This window comes from Zootoca vivipara, chromosome 7, assembly GCF_963506605.1.
Source record: "Zootoca vivipara chromosome 7, rZooViv1.1, whole genome shotgun sequence".
In the NCBI taxonomy this organism is placed as follows: Eukaryota; Metazoa; Chordata; class Lepidosauria; order Squamata; family Lacertidae; genus Zootoca; species Zootoca vivipara.
In genome coordinates this window covers 83,263,114-83,279,635 of record NC_083282.1, presented here as the reverse complement: position 1 = coordinate 83,279,635, position 16,522 = coordinate 83,263,114, and the positions used below count along the sequence as shown (strand labels likewise).

The following is a 16,522-nucleotide window of genomic DNA, read 5'->3' as shown; positions in this document are numbered from 1 at the left end:
AATCTGTTACTAACATATTAACCATGGTTTAAAAAACCCCCACGCCTTCTAGTTAAGCTTGCTAGTTATTCATTTTGCCATCATTCACTACTGCGGTAGATTATATGCATTAACCAAATTCATAGATTCACTCAAATAATTTATGCCCTGGCCAAAAGGCACCTAAAGTGGCTAACAACTGTCTAATACACAACAATAGATCAGTGTAAAGCAAGGTTAAAACAACAAAAGCTATTGTTTGTTTTAAAACCATGGCTTAATTGTGAATGTTCCTGCTGCTCACCTTCTCCCAATATGGCTTCCCAGAAAAAGCGTGGTATGGCTTATCGTGTGAACCCAGATTGTGGTTTATTTCAAACAAACCATGATCAGTTAACCAGAAGTAAGCGAAGGACAACGAACCTCGGCTTATTTCTGGCCTGCCGCTTGGGGTTTGTTGGAAACAAACAAGCCACAGTATCTGATGGCACAAACCATACTGTGTCTTGTTTGTACTGGGAAACACAGCATGGTAGCACCCAACATAATTAATGACTTAAAACAAACTATGGGTTGTGTTCTATGAAGGCTGCACCAGTGCAAGGATTCTCCTTGCAAGCTGGAAGCTTCTGCCCATCTCTTCCCCCCCCCCTGCACCCCCTAAATCTCTTCTTGGAGTTCATCCAGCCCTGGTGGAGAAGGAGAGGGCAGAATTCCTGTTGCACAAGCAGGAATCCTTGTACTGGCCTCCACCAGCACAACAATTTAGGTGATTGCACTTCTATTACTTAGGAGTCATGTGTGAACCAGCATGAAACAAATCCCCAGCTGTTATTAAACACCCAACAAAAACACAACTATGCCAGGCAGTTTGCAATACATGCCAATACTTTAACTTTGTCCCAAGTGTCTCTAGGTTGACCTTACCTTAAATTGTTTATTCTCCTCTCGTAACCTCTGAACTTCTAACTGAAGCCTCTTACATTCTTCCATTACTTTCTTAACTTCGCTGTCATCCAAAGAAGAACTTAATGATTTAGACATTACAGAAGTTTCTGTCTTCGTCGCAGCTGTGGATATAATTTTATTTATTTCTACATCATGCTGTTGAGACAAAAACAACAACAGAAAGTTTGTTTTCATTTAGGGCACTTCAAATCCTATCATTCCACTCTTTACAAAGCACTTAGGACAGTCAGCCTTCCCCAAACTGGTACATTCCAGATGTTTTGGACTACAACTCCCATCAGCCCCTGGGAGCCGGAAGGCTTTGCATACTGTATCTATGACTATTTTTAAAATCCCATCACCCCAACTACTGTTGCCTCATCTCTGGGTTGGTAGATGGGAGAGTTGTGTTTGTGTGTGAGACAGAGATTTCAAGAGCCTCCTACAGATACCTATTCTACTTGAAGTCTTACTGTTAGTGCTCTAGTAAAAGGAGTATTAAGTTTCTAGGGATATTTGTAATCACTGCCCATTACAACTGCCCAGACTCCTTCCTTATTCCCTCAATAGTTCCCAGTCTTCGTTATTCTTCACACAGTACACGAAGACCCAAGTTCTAAACATGGGTTTCTCATTGCACCCATTTTACAATGGGCGACAACTGGGATTACAAACAGGGCCAAAAGATCTGAGCAACCAGCCAGGCACAAGGGTATTTATGTGTTCAAAAAGCAAAGCCAGAAGTGTTCAGGAACACCTCTCAGATTGTTGGAAGTGTCAAGCTGGTGAGTAGCCCATCTAGAAGGAAAACTATGATCCTAGGATCCTCCACTGCGTTGTGCGACATCTTCAGGAGAAGAAAAGGCTAAGGAATAAGCTCTACACAAATCCAGAATGGAGCCCCTAAGGCGGTTGGATGGCGTCTTGTATGCCTCTTTCCGGCAACTCCTGCAGCCAAGCTGGTGCTAAATGTATTGCTCTGCTTTCCTTTGGACCACATCAGCGACACGTTCTCTGGGCAGCCCAGGACCTCCATACACATTGCCCAGGCTTGAGGTCACCTCAGTGCCACAAACACAGCAAAAACAGTGCAGGAGGCAGGAGTTACCTAAACACACCCTTCTTGGCAACTTATGGAACGTTCTATTTCTTATCTGACGCTGAGACCGCATCACAATCTGGAATACTAAGAGCAGTGGCTAAAGCTACTATTTGCTCCCTAGTCCCCTGCCATTACAACTTTTACAGATTAAAAGGGGAAAAGCAGAAACCTGGAATCCATAGGTTACTCTATTGCAATATGCTGTAATTCCACCTTTTACGTTGTTAGAGGACTAAGCGCCAGAAAAACAACAACCATATATCTAAAGCAGGGGTCCCCAGACTACGGCCCCCGGGCCGGATGCGGCCCAATTAGCCTCCCAATCCGGCCCGCGACGACCCCCGCCACCTGTTCTTACGGCGCGCGGCGCCGATCTTCAAAATCGGCAGAAAATCGCCGAAAATCCTTTGTGCGCATGCGTATGGGCCTCTCCCGACCCAGAAGAGGTCATTTCCGATGCACTTCCGGGTCGGGGGAGGCCCATACGCATGTGCACAAGCGATTTTCGGCGATTTTTTTCCCGACCGTGTGCGTGTGCGCATGCGCACGGGCGCGCACTCCCCCGCCCTCCGGCCCGCTGCGCGCGCACTCCCCTGCTCTCCGGCCCGAAGACCGGTAAGTCTGGGGACCCCTGATCTAAAGGCATGGCTGTGACTGCAGAATTGCAATGCACAATCCTATGTAAAGCACAGGTGCAGTTTTAGTAATGATGTGCCCATGACATGATTCTGTGTGAGAGAAGAAAAAGCAGGGAACATACTGAAGAAAACCAGCTTCATCCACAGTAAATTGATCATGTTTAAATCAATCTACGAAAATATTTTAAATTGACTATAAAAGTGCCTCTTTGCTGGGAAGATTTGTTTTGAACATTTAATATAGTTTCTGAATAAACAGCCTTATGTTTGGGCCTTGAAATATATAGTAGTAGTAGTAGAAGAAGAAGAAGAAGAAGAAGAGGAGGAGGAGGAGGAGGAGGAGGAGGAGGAGGAGGAGGAGGAGTTTGGACTTGATATCCCGCCTTTCACTCCCCTTAAGGAGTCTCAAAGCGGCTAACAATCTCCTTTCCCTTCCTCCCCCACAACAAACACTCTGTGAAGTGAGTGAGGCTGAGAGACTTCAGAGAAGCGTGACTAGCCCAAGGTCACCCATTAGCTGCTTGTGGAGGATCAGGAAGCGAACCCGGTTCACCAGATTACGAGTCCACCACTCTTAACCGCAACTCACCCTGGTTTAAGAGTCTAGATATTTTACTTATAAGCAGCAGCTGTGCCAAGTACAGAAAGTAACAATTGCACTCACGGGTTTATCGTTTTCTGCCGGCAGCTCAAACACACATCTAAGTTTTGAATCCATCAGTTCCTCTGGCTTTGCTTCTTTCCACTAAAACACACAGAACGGAAGAAAATGTTAATTTTAAAAGAATAAGTCTTCTTCAGTACTATGCAGTTTGTTTTCCCCGATGTCTCTCCAATGTCCAAGATACCTTCCAGAAGCAAAGTGAAATGGATCATTCGTAAAAAATATATGGGAATGTCTATCTAGCATTCTGAAACACTTCTGAGAAATATATATATAAAATAATAAAATTGTCCAGTAGCACCTTAGAGACCAATTTAAGTTTGTTCTTGGTATGAGCTTTCGTATGCATGCACATTAGGGTGGTGACTTTTTTACAACCTTCATTTCCCCGTATCATAATTTGATGAGCTTTCATTAAAGATTAGATAAAATCTTACTTTCAAAGAGATTTGATTTTAAAAAAAACCTCACGCACAAAATGATCTAACAAATTTTATTTATCAGTTTTTTGACCATTTTTGAAGTCACTGTAAGCAGATATAAAATTGAACCCAAGCTTTAGAGTCACATATATACATTATATAGGGTCATCAAAAACACAAGGAAGCTTTTTTTAGCTGCAGTAACAGTATAGACGCCGCTAGAGGACGATATTTTGCTACCTCTCCTGTAGGTTCTTTTCCCAGCATGTCCGGCAGGGTCTGCTGGCTGAGTTTTGAGGTCCCAAAAAGGGGCTTTTACCTTGCGCAGGTGTGACATTTGTATGGCTTATGTTGCTAAGAACACTCCCCATTGTGGAATGCGGTGTTGTGTCCAAATTTGATACAAAATATATATAGAATTGTTAATACAATTTTATGAAATGGTAAAACGGCATACAAAAAAATTAAAAACGGTTTGTGCGTAACCTTTTTTTAGTATTTCAATGGAATATACCTCATTTTAGTCATTAATAGGCAAAAGGTCATCCATTTGTGCTACAGGAAATATTTTTTGAGGGGGGGGGAATTGAAAAAGTCATCACCCCAATGCACACTTTTTCAGATACCTGAAGATATCTGAAGAAGTGTGCATGCACACGAAAGCTCATACCAAGAACAAACTTAGTCGGTCTCTAAGGTGCTACAGGAAGGAATTTTATTATTTTTATATATATATTTCTACTGTGTCAAACCAACATGGCTACCTACCTGAATCTAGAACTTCTGAGAAAGTTTCAAAAGAGCCAATGACAGGCTTTAATGAATCTCACAGCCATGACAAGCATGGCGTCATCTTCTGCTGAATGTGATGAACAGCCGGCGCTTCCCTCTGACTGCGACACTGCAGAGATGGGCGAAGATAGCTGGGAAGTCGTGCGGTTGATGCCTGCTATCTTTCCACTTGAAGAGACTTGACTATGAAGTGCCATAGTCTTGAAGAGACTTGACTATGAAGTGCCCCCGCTCCCTAGCCCTTCTCTGCTTCGAAGCAGGAATGGTGGGGTGGTGTTGAATTAGTGCTGGCTAGTGCATGCCCACCGCTCCATGCAACTCCTTCACTCAGAAAACGCTGTCGGATTTGGGCAGGGGGAATAATGGAAGTGCAGGAATACGCAGTTGTCCCCATACGGGGATCAAACCTGCAGGCTTGCCGTTATCAGCGCCATGCTCTAACCAGCTAAGCTATCCACTTGGCTAAGAGGGATTTGCCTGGGGAGAAAGGGGTGAGGCTTGCTCCTACAGATTTTGGCTTGGCTTACTGGCAAACAGTGAGCATTCGGGTGGAACGTTCACACAGTGTGCTCCCAGATGGCCCAGGGCAAACTGCACAGGCTAGTTCTGCTTGCACAATGTTTTGTTTCCCACGAGGAGCACATGCCATTGAGCAAAAATGCAGTGGGACTGCTATTAGCTAAGCCAACTGGTTCCACCTATTGTGCTTGGTTGTGGGTTGCATGCAACGTGCCCCAGAAGCAATCTGAACATCGCAAACAGCAGGGCTGTTTGCTTCTGGCAAAGGGCAAAATTGTTCACAGATGCGAGCCCCTGGGATTAACCACAGCCTCCCACAGAGGTGGCACCCCCTAGATAGCAAGTTTGCAAATTAAAGAACAGGTAATACTGACATTTTCAATTTGTGTGTGTGAAAGAGGGTTATTAGGACACTGGCAATTGCCTTCCAGATTATTTCAAATGACTTTTACGGAATTCTGCTCAATTCAAAGGGTATTTTGGTTTGTCAACCAGTTGTCATAAGCAATGTTCATTCAAAGTTGATGGTCAGGACCATTCTTTCAAGAGTTAAATATATTTTAATGCTATGTAATATGGCCACCTCGCGAGAAGAGAAGACACCCTGGAAAAGACCCTGATGTTGGGAAAGATTGAGGGCACAAGGAGGGCACAAGGAGAAGGGGACGACAGAGGACGAGATGGTTGGACAGTGTTCTCGAAGCTACGAACATGAACATGAGTTTGACCAAACTGCGGGAGGCAGTGGAAGACAGGAGTGCCTGGCGTGCTATGGTCCATGAGGTCACGAAGAGTCGGACACAACTAAACAACAATATGCTACAATCTAGGGTCAAAGGGACACGCTATTTATACAACTGATCCACATATTCTTGGTTTTGTTCCCAAAAACATTTTAGCTTTTTAAATGTAATTGGCGTTCTTTTTACAATCTTAGGCTTTGCTGCTTGTTTTTATATTTGTACTGCTCTCCTGCTGCTATTAGAATATTTCGCAGAAGTTTTGGTGCTTTACAGATTGTGGATTGGTTGTTGGCAATTACATTATGAGTGAACATTATTGGTTGTGTGCAATGAAGTTGACCCATTATCAGGAGGGGTTCCACTTGTGTAACGGAACTTACCCTCCCTCTGATCTTCCCATGGCCTACAACCTGCTTGAGAGAATTGGGGGAACCCACAGAACAGATCTTTTTTGGGGGGGGGGAATATGAGGGAGAAGAGGGAGGAAGTCTTGTTGTACAAGCAAGATATTCTTGCACTAACGGAATGACTTTGTTGGATATAACCCTATGCTAATACGTCCTGAGCCACTTTCGGAGCCTTAATCCCTGAAAAGCCATCCGTAAACATTGAAATAAATAAACGCACATAAACTGTAGACCTTGCTGCTGGGCAAGATTCATCTGTACCTTTCACGGCGATATCATCCAACTCTAGCAACAGATGCAAAACCCGTAGGTATTAACCACAACCTAATATGGATAAGGGTACCCTGAATTTTCCGAAGTGGCTCAGCCAGCACTGCCTTCCTCTGTGGAGAATACGAAGCCACACCATTCCTACATTATGCTGTAAGGGTATTCTAGATGTGGGAGTAACATTAGTGCACTTGCGGTATTCAAGCATGCCACAGGGCCAACATTATTTACAAATCCCTCTTGCTGGTTTGGTTCATGCTAGAGATGTAAAATGTCCAGAAATGTTGGAAGCCGTGGGGGAGGGAGGGGGGAATTAGTTTTGTTTCTTCGTCTTTTAAGGAAGGAAAAACCTGGGACCTGTTTTTGCAAAATCGGAAAAAAGCACACACACACCTGAACAGATTTAGGGTGCAGATGTGGGGATGAAGTTCCATTTCACCTGGGAAAATCCTTGCACCAAGATAACGTTAGCAGGATACAGCCCTAATATGCTTGCACAGTCCAGTTGCCTAACTTGTTTTCCTGAAGTGAATAGGCGAGCAAATAAGATTTCTCCTCAACAGACCTCTATGAATCTGGAGGCATCTGCACTCTCAGCAAGACTGCCAGTTCAATCAAAGGGATCCAGATCGTCTATTTCAATTTTCATTTCTTGAAGACTGCCTGACTTCCATTCCAAGCCCCCACCCCCTTTAATACCGCTAGGTGCTCCGCCTTGTCTCGCTGTTACACAGTGCACTTTAAACAACCCGTTGGCTCTTGTTAAAAGGATTTCTGCCATGTTATTGACATAGAAGAAGAACGCAGCACCTTGATAAGCCATTTCTCAATACTCACTACTGCTTCCATGTCTGAAGTATCGGGGGGTGCGAACATCGACTGAACCATGAACTTGTGTTTACTTTTTTCATTAGGGTCGTAATCAAAAGGCTGTAGCATCACTGAAAAGAGAAATCGTTGCCATTAGAACCGCAGCATTTATTGCAATGAGTGCATCTTTGCTCGTTCCCAGAAGCAATTCCTGGCAGCGTCGATAGATGTAAGGAAGCTGTAAGCGCCACAGCATTTGTTTCAGAAGCTTAACCCAAGTTGCACAATGAAAATGCTTGAACTTTTTAATGCTTATAAGCTACAGAGTTATGAAGGCTTGTGCAGCGCAAGGGCATTTGCCGTGACTGCTGAATGGGAGGAGGAAATGCCGTTAGAAATACATCCACTTTGTGTAGGAATGTTATTTCTTGGGTGGCATTTACTCAAATTACCCCAATAAGCTATTGTTTGCAGAGACCAGGTTCCCACCTCTGAAAAATGGAAAGCGGTTACTGTGTATTCTGGCGTAAAAGGCAACTGGGCGTATAAGACGACCCCCAAGTTTTCAAGTTAAAATATAGAATTTGGGATATTCTCTATATTTTAACTCGAAAATGTCTGCAGCGATTTCTGGTGCCGTGCGGTCCGCACATGCTCAGAAGCGATTTCTGGCGCTGCGGACATTTTGGATATGGGCAGCGCTGCCCATATCCAAAATGTCCGCAGCGCCAGAAATCGCTTCTGAGCATGCCCGCATGTCCACACATGCTCAGAAGCGATTTCTGGCGCTGCTCGGCGAGTCCCCGGTTTAGCGCAGTGCATGGGGGACTTGCCGAGCGGGCAGTACCTGGCGTATAAGACGACCCCCGAATTTCGAGACTATTTTCTGGGGTTAAAAAGTCGTCTTATACGCCAGAATATACGGTACTTCATTTTACAAACCAGATGTTTCATGTATCCTCTCCTCATGCATGGAGGAGAGCGCACAAATGCTTTGCTGCAAGGATAATCAAACAAACAAACAAATCCCCTCTCCTCTTCAATGAGCGCATGAGCAGCAACTCTCCTGTTGACTGCACCCCTCCCACAGTGACACACCTTCGACAGAGTCCTCCCTAGCAGACAAAAACAGTGCTTCTGTGTCCACATCAAGGAAAAATGTGATTGCATGCACCTGGAGTTCATACACAAAATGTCCTTATCTACCTGCAATTTCCAGGGTGACTACCTTGCATCCCTCCAGATGCTGCTAAACTATAACTTCCACGAGCCCCACCCAACATGGCCAATGTAGTTTAGTTGTAGTTTATAGAGTTGTAATTTAGTGACCTAGATAGTCAAATGTTAGTCATCCCTGAAGGAAAGTAACTTCTTCAATTTCACATTTTTCACTATTATCTGGTTTATATCACTTCTTTTCTCCCTTATAAATCCTGGTCTAATCCTCATTTCCAGTTACAAGCATCCACGGGTGATTACATCTGAGGGCATAATAGCTTTTCTGTTTGAGGTCTCCGGTAAAATTATCTGCCTTCCCCACACCCAAAAATCGGGAGGTCTTTGGAGTCAAACGTAAGTGTGGCTACAGGTTTGTGTGTTGTTTCCGCTACAGTCAGGGCCAATGTGTAAAGCAGGCATCCCCAAACTGCGGCCCTCCAGATGTTTTGGCCTACAACTCCCATGATCCCTAGCTAACAGGACCAGTGGTCGGGGAAGATGGGAATTGTAGTCCAAAACATCTGGAGGGCCGAAGTTTGGGGATGCCTGGTGTAAAGCATTTGAGTTGTCAGCATAAGCAGTTGTCGCAACCTCAGGCATCAGGCACAAACCACGGCTAAGGGAATTCTACAAAACATCCAGAATGGAAAATTTAGGAACTTGTCCGTACAGCGTGGTATGATGAACTATGGCATAGTGTGCTGTCTGAACCCAGCGTCCTGGTTCATCTCTCCCCTCGCTAACCATAAGCTGTAGCCCAGAACCTGCATGGTCAAGTCATGCTAGCAAGTCACAGCAAGGCTTACCATGTCCAGCAACCCAGGGCCATAATTGTCTACAGCAGCTTAGTGTTTTGTTCACGTAAAAAGAATGTGCGGTAATGCAGCAAGGAAAAGCCAAAGCTAGGAAAGAGAACAAGGCCAAGTCTGCGCTACTATGTGAAGGGGTGCACACATACTAAGTTGTTGCTAATAGCAACAGACTACATTTTGTTTAAAGGAAAAAAACAAAAACATGTTTTAAGAGCACAGAACATTCAGCTATTCCAAAGCTGAATCTAGGCTTGCAACAAGCACGTCGCAATGAGACGTTTGGCCAAGCCCTGCCTGAAAATCTATGCAATGCTCTATAGTCAAGGGCACATTCCAGATCAGCGTGCCTTTTCTACTTCCTGCAGATCAGATATGCCCGCTCGCTTATTAGACCTTGCGCACCAGTCTCCACACAGCAAGCGGCATTTAAACGGATGTGAGCCCATCGCCCAACTCCTGCTGCAAATCGCCAGGCCCTAATCCACTTCTACTCCGATGCACCTATGACAGGAGGAAACCCCTGCTGCGTTCTTGTATTGGAAGCATTCGAGAGATTTCCACGCCAACAGGAAGTGAGAAGAGATGCGTGGCTGCCGGGAGTCTATGCAGGGAAGAAGGACCGGGTAGAGGCAAGGAGCTATGCAGGGACAAAGTGTGGGGCAGCCCCGACTTTAAGCAGCAGGGCAGTCATTTGCACCCATCCAAAGACGTCTTTTGAAAGCATAAGCTGGTTCCTCACGTTCTGCAATTTCACAGGGGGATCCCGAGATATGCAAGTCAGTAAGCTTTTGAGTTCTGAAGAATTCTTCATCAGCAGGCAAAATCATAGGATTGTAGAGTTGGAAGGGACCCCCGAGAACCATCTAGTCCAGCTCCCTACGATGCAGGAACATGCAGCTGTCCCTTGCGGGGATCGAACCTGCAACCATGGCGTTATCAGCACCACGTGATACCAACCAAGTGAGCTTGCATGCTACTTTTAAGCACAAGGTGGTCGGGGCTGCAGCACACGCTCTACTCTAGCATCCTTGGCAATGCTGCGGTTCAGGCTGGGGTGCCCTTTAAGGACTTCGGCACCATAGCCTTGCATAGCTTATCAGGACTGAAAGTGGCTTTCCTTTGGATTTCTCCTAGTCAAGAGGAGGCACCACAGATCAAAGCAGAGGACCACAAACAGACTGAGAGGGAGGGTGACTGTCGAACTTTGCCGGTTGTAGCAACATCCTAAGTAGTTTTTTAAAAGCAGGTATTTAAACATTTATCTACCCCCCCCTCTCCAGTTCAACCAAAGCAGCAGAACCAGTAAAATCCATAACTGTTAGCGAAACCTGGCAACTGAAGGACCAGGGCAAATAAACAGGTTGCCACCAGATGCTTTTTTTGGGGGGGAGAAGATGTTTGGTGGCAGGTGAGTCTCTGGGGTGTCCCAGCCTGAAAAGGCTCTTCTATTAAAGGGAGACCTGTCTGCAGTCATCCTTGTCAGCACTCAAGGAATCCAATGAGGACTGAGCGTAAGGGTGTGAGAAACAGAAAACAGGATGTGGGGAGGGAGCTGCCTGGAGGGTCCTGCCTGGAGGCACCCTGGCCAGAAGGACTCCACACTGCTTTTTTTTTTTTTTACTGCAGGTTCCACTTGTATTCTTTCATTCTGGAATCCAAAGGCTCCCAGTCTTCTTAAGACCCCACCCTTCCTTGCATCAGGGGAACTTGAGAAGAGACAATTACAGCAAGAGCAGCGCAGCGAAACACTCTGAAAGGGAAAAAGGGCTGAGTTAAGCAATTCCGTGACAAATCACAAGAACATGCACGGCGGATGTGCTGACAGTGCTGTTAAAGCACACACCAGCCATTTCCTAAGAAACTGAAGTGCAGGCATGCAATGGACTCCGGAGTCCCAACAGATAGGGATAATCTCCAGTTAAGGATAGCTTTAAGGGAGCGAAGGAAGAGCGAGCTGCATTTCTAAGCGGCATCGTCTAAATTTATTGCATAATTTCTGCTGCTAACCATCACGATGGCTAAGGAACCCTAGTGCATGTCAGCTCACACCGAGGACATAAACAAGAAGATCACATGTGAGCCCCGTGATGACTCAGTAAGGGGGACTCAGACCTTAGGGCAGCATCCAAATAACACATCCTGTCCATGCAAGGTTTTATGTTCATGCAACAGAACTCCCGCCCCAGCGGGTCCTGAGCCCTCCTCAAATCTGCTCCAAAGGGCTGAGGGAACCTCTAGAAACGGATTTAGGGAATGCGGGAATGGGAAGGACAGGGAGAAATTCCATTGCACCAGCATAAATCCTGACAAGATACGTTACTTGGATGGCACCCTTACTTTTCCCTATTCATGGCTAACATTTATTCTATTTCTTAATCAAACTAACCAAAAAGGAGCCCAGGACCACATACAAGATAAAACAAGAGTAAATCAAATAAATGCTTATAAATCACCACAAACATCTATAAAATATCAGAACCTTCAAAATACAGAAATAACAGCTGCTGCTTGGAAAATCTGTCAGTAGAGCACGAGACTCTTAATCTCTGAGTCGTGGGTTCGAACCCCACGTTGGGCAACAAATTCCTGCATTGCAGGGGGTTAGACTAGATGGCCCCCGGGGTCCCTTCCAGCTCTATTGATTCCGTGATCGAAACAGTGAAATCCCAAGTGGTAACGGCCTGGGTACAATATTTGGCTTGCCAGCTGCATGGCAAGCTGACATCTGATCAACCTGACATTAAGATGGATTCTGGTTTTAGCCACTCCAGATGCACACAGTTCCTTGCATGCTAAATGCTTAACTGGGCTCCTGCCATCGGGGTAATACACTCCCCTCCCTCCATTTTTAAGGAACAGGTATTTCCATGCTAGACCTAACCGTTAAGCCATTACATCCGCACTCATATGCTAACTTATGGCGAGGACTGACCATCGTTTGCACTTTAATCCTGCGTCTGAAGCCATTAACTTTCGTCATGAATGTCCTGTTCCTTTATTGTGTTTATCCTCGATTAAGCAACCGCGAGCGGTATCTTCCTGCAGTTTTGTGGAGGCAAGAGTCTCGCTATACATCATAGCTGCCAAGTTTTCGCTTTTCTCGCGAGGAAGCCTATTCAGCATAAGGGAAAATCCCTGTAAAAAAGGGATAACTTGGCAGCTATGCTATACATGCAAGCTCTCGGTAGATCTCTAGAGGTTGTCCCTTAATAAAAACAAGCGCTCTCCTTGGAGTCTGCTTTTACCACTGTCTGTAAGGAGATATGCAACGGATAACACCCTGTCGTGTTGTGACATAATCTCCAGCACTGAGGTTTACCCCATTCCTGTCTGCTGATCTGCACAGAGGCATTCTCGATAGCTGCTCCAGTTATGGAACTCCCTTCCCTTGGAATCTCACCAGAGCCTAGGCAACTTCATGCAGCGCTGTTAAAAAATAATAATAATAAAGTCTTCTCCTGGGCTGGCTCTTGGTGGCTCTGGTCCAGCTAGGAGAAGGGTGGAGGCAGTAGCTGGAATCCGGTATTCGGAAGAGCTTTCAATTAGATGCTTTGTCATCCCAAGTTTATTTTATGGTCTTAGCTACGAGCCCTCGGGGGCTGTGCAGGACAAAAAGTAAACAAGTATTAATTAAAGTGTGCTTTGTAGAAGGCCGTGCACGAAATTAAGACCACACACTCCCAAGGACGCTAGAAATAAGCTGCTTAAAGATGCAGCACAGGTGGGAGATATGGGGAGCCAAGAAGCAGAATTAAACCAGCAAACACCAGAAGGAGATGGAAATGGTCGTGCTAGCTTTGAGGGGTTCAGCCGCCCTTTGCTTGGCTGAAAGTGTATTGATTTATCATTGCATCCTGCAGTTTGAGTCCTGGAAATGGACTAATTTAAGTGCATTACTGATTCAGCCAGCTAACAATTAAATGCCACGTCATTCTGTGAAAGACAAAGCACGCGAAACCCACCCCCCCACCCCCTTCACTTTTGCGGCAGAACCGAGAACTCCCATGTGAAAAACCTGACAAGGCGGCTGAAACTCTGGTTTCTCAGGCCTTCTTCCATTAACGCATGTGCAATTGGAGGAGGAACGTTCAGAACAGGGGTGGGAACATTCTTTTTTTTTTCTGCCGGAGGGCCATCATTTCCTTCTGGTTATTTTTCAGGGGAGTGGGTCACATGGCTAGTGGGGAACAGAAAAAGGGGAGGGGAGGGGGCATCAGCGCCCCGAAAGGGCTACTTTGGGGGGCGCTTAGAGATGTGAAGGCCCGGAAAAAAAACAGAAAAATTCAGGGGAAAAAGATTTTTTCCCGTTTTTTTCCTGAAGCCTCTCCCCCCCCCCCAATTTTTTTTGGGGAAAATAAAAATTATGGAATGTTTTATTTTAACATGAATAAAATATTTTAAGATAAGGAGTTCAAATATTTTATGAATCATTTAAAAAAATATGTATGGTATCAGATTATTCTAATTTCTGTGAGGATAACAACAACAACAACAACATATTATTTATACCCCGCCCATCTGGCAGGGTTTCCCCAGTCACTCTGGGCAGCTTCCAACCGAACATTAAAATACAATAATTAAACATTAAAAGCTTCCCTAAACACGGCTGCCTTCAGATGTCTTCTAAAAGTCTGGTAGTTGTTTTTCTCTTTGACATCTGGTGAGAGGGCATTCCACAGGGTGGGTGCCACTACCGAGAAGGCCCTCTGCCTGGTTCCCTGTAACTTGTATTCTCGCAGCGAGGGAACTGCCAGAAGGCCCTTGGCACTGGACCCCAGTGTCCGGGCAGAATGATGGAGGTGGAGAACGCTCCTTCAGGTATACTGGGCCGAGGGGGTTTAGGGCTTTAAAGGTCAGCACCAACACTTTGAATTGTGCTCAGAAATGTACTGAGGGCCAATGTAGGTCTTTCAAGACCGGTGTTATGTGGTCTCGGCGGCCACTCCCAGTCACTAGTCTAGCTGTCGCATTCTGGATTAATTGTAGTTTCTGGGTCACCTTCACAGGTAGCCCCACATAGAGCGCATTGCAGTAGTCTAAGCGAGAGATAACTAGAGCATGCACCACTCTGGCGAGACAGTCTGCAGGCAGGTAGGGTCTCAGCCTGCGTACCAGATGGACCTGATAAACAGCTGCCCTGGACACAGAATTGACCTGTGCCTCCATGGACATCTGTGAGTCCAGAATGACTCCCAGGCTGTGTACCTGGTCCTTCAGAGGCACAGTTACCCCATTCAGGACCAGGGAGTCCTCCACACCTGCCCGCCTCCTAAACTTTTTTTTGTTCCACTTAAACTAGTAAACAGTTCAGGAGATTGTTGCTTCATTTGTTACAAATACAAATAAATATTATTTTAAAAGTAAATTCTGTTTGTAATAATTGTTTGGATACACTATATTTTAATATGCTAATTGTGGTAATTTTATGCCCATTAAAATCCTCCATAGTTGTATTTTATGTTTCTAAAGTAACAGAATGACTTTCGATCTGGAAAAGAAAAAAGAAGTGCTAATGTAGGATGTTTTTTCAATTTTTCTGAAAATTTCCGTTTTTTCTGAGCTTCAAAATTTCCAGAAATTTTACATCTCTAGGGGTGCTGATCCCGCTGGCTCTTGCAAGAGCATGCTTGGTAGCTGCCGTTGGGAGAGACGCAGCGCCTGCTTGCTTTGCGGTGAGCCTCCTCCCAGCTTCCATCCTTCCTTCCTTCCCTCCCTCTCTCACTCCCTTCCTCTCTTTCCCTCTCTCACTCCCTTCCTTCCTTCCTTCCTTCCTTCCTTCCTTCCTTCCTTCCTTCCTTCCTTCCTTCCTTCCTTCCTTCCCCCTCTCTCTTCCTCTCTCTCACCCACCCACCCCTTCCTTCCTTCCTGTCTCTCTTTCCCTCCCCCCCTTTCCCTCTCTCACCCCTTCCTTCCCTCCCTCTCTCTTTCACCCCTTCCTTCGTCTCTCTCTCTCTCTTTCTTTCTTTCTCTCTCCCCTTCCTCCTTCCTTCCTTCTGAGCCATTGAAGGCTTTCTCCATTAAAAGCAGCCATTGGAATTGGGCCCAGCTGGTGCTGTCAAGCCAGGATCCTTGTCAGATGCTCAACCTGCCTTGCCCCAATGAGCAATCTGGCTGCCAACTTCTGCACTGGCTGAAGTGTCCGAAGCGTCTTTGGAGGCAACCCTCCATAGAACGCATGGCAGGATGCGGACCTTGAGGCTGTCCTCGAGGTCTGCTTGCTTTACAGCGAGGCGAGAGGAGGGACGGACGGGAGCCCCTTCTGCCCCTCCTCCCAGCTCACTGTAAAGCAAGCAAAGAGAGCCGCTTACATGCTCTGTGCGGCTCTCGCTAGAAAAGAATATTTTTTCCCTTGATTTCCTTCTCTAAAAACTAGGTGCATCTTATGGAGCAAAAAATACGGTATCCAAACGACAGCAGAAATGAGGTGACCATTGTCTATTCCAAGCGTGCTTTTTTGGGGGTGGGGGGTCCTAAAGTGAAAGACATTTGGATGACAAGGAACACAAATAATGGCCTATTCAATCTCATTTGGTGCTGATGGTAGTCTGGAACACACTGAGGAACATCTGCCAAATCAGGTTGTCTTAAGACACTCATTTTAATTTATATAACAGGGCTCATGTTTTTAATTTCTGTGTAAACTTGCTGTCATATATAATGGAGATGGAGATGCTCAAACTAAAGTACATGAGAGCATTTACCCACAGTAAATTTTCCACTGCTCTATTTTGTTGGGGATTTTTTTTACTGCTTCGTAATGTTCAGTATCACCAAGGAATGGGTGCCAATCACAAATTTGGCATTAGGCAAGCTTGGCAGCATTACATTTTTAGTTTTGTTTACTAAGTGCAAGTAAAACTGACACGATAAATTAGATCAGAAAGTTTTCGGTATGCTATGGAAATTATCCTAATTTGCATAGGAAATTTCCTGGAACATTTTCCGATTCAAAATTTTTTGGAAAACCCGCTTCACTGCCCGCAGGGAACAGATTATAAACGCTTAAGTCTGCTGAAGTTTTAATGAGTTTCCGCTAAGCAGAGAAACAGTCTGCTGCGGGCATCTGGTGGTAGGGACAGAGCAGGGGTGAGAAACCTCCAGATGTTGTTGGTCTCCATTTTCCTGCATTTCAGGGGGTTGGACTAGATGACCCTTGGGGTCACTTCTAACTCTACAATTCTATGATTCCATCTCCCTA

At 45.4% G+C, this 16,522-nt stretch overlaps 1 protein-coding gene across 1 annotated transcript in view; it reads right to left on the bottom strand.

The window, feature by feature from the left end:
* VAPB (VAMP associated protein B and C) overlaps positions 1 to 16,522 on the bottom strand; it is a 51,730-nt gene that overhangs the window by 3,118 nt on the left and 32,090 nt on the right. The window contains exons 3-5 of the mRNA XM_035122520.2: positions 7,322 to 7,425; positions 3,332 to 3,412; positions 907 to 1,083 (exon numbers count right to left, since the gene is read on the bottom strand). Coding sequence (XP_034978411.1) covers positions 907 to 1,083; positions 3,332 to 3,412; positions 7,322 to 7,425 — 362 coding nt within the window. The remainder of the gene's footprint in view (positions 1 to 906; positions 1,084 to 3,331; positions 3,413 to 7,321; positions 7,426 to 16,522) is intronic.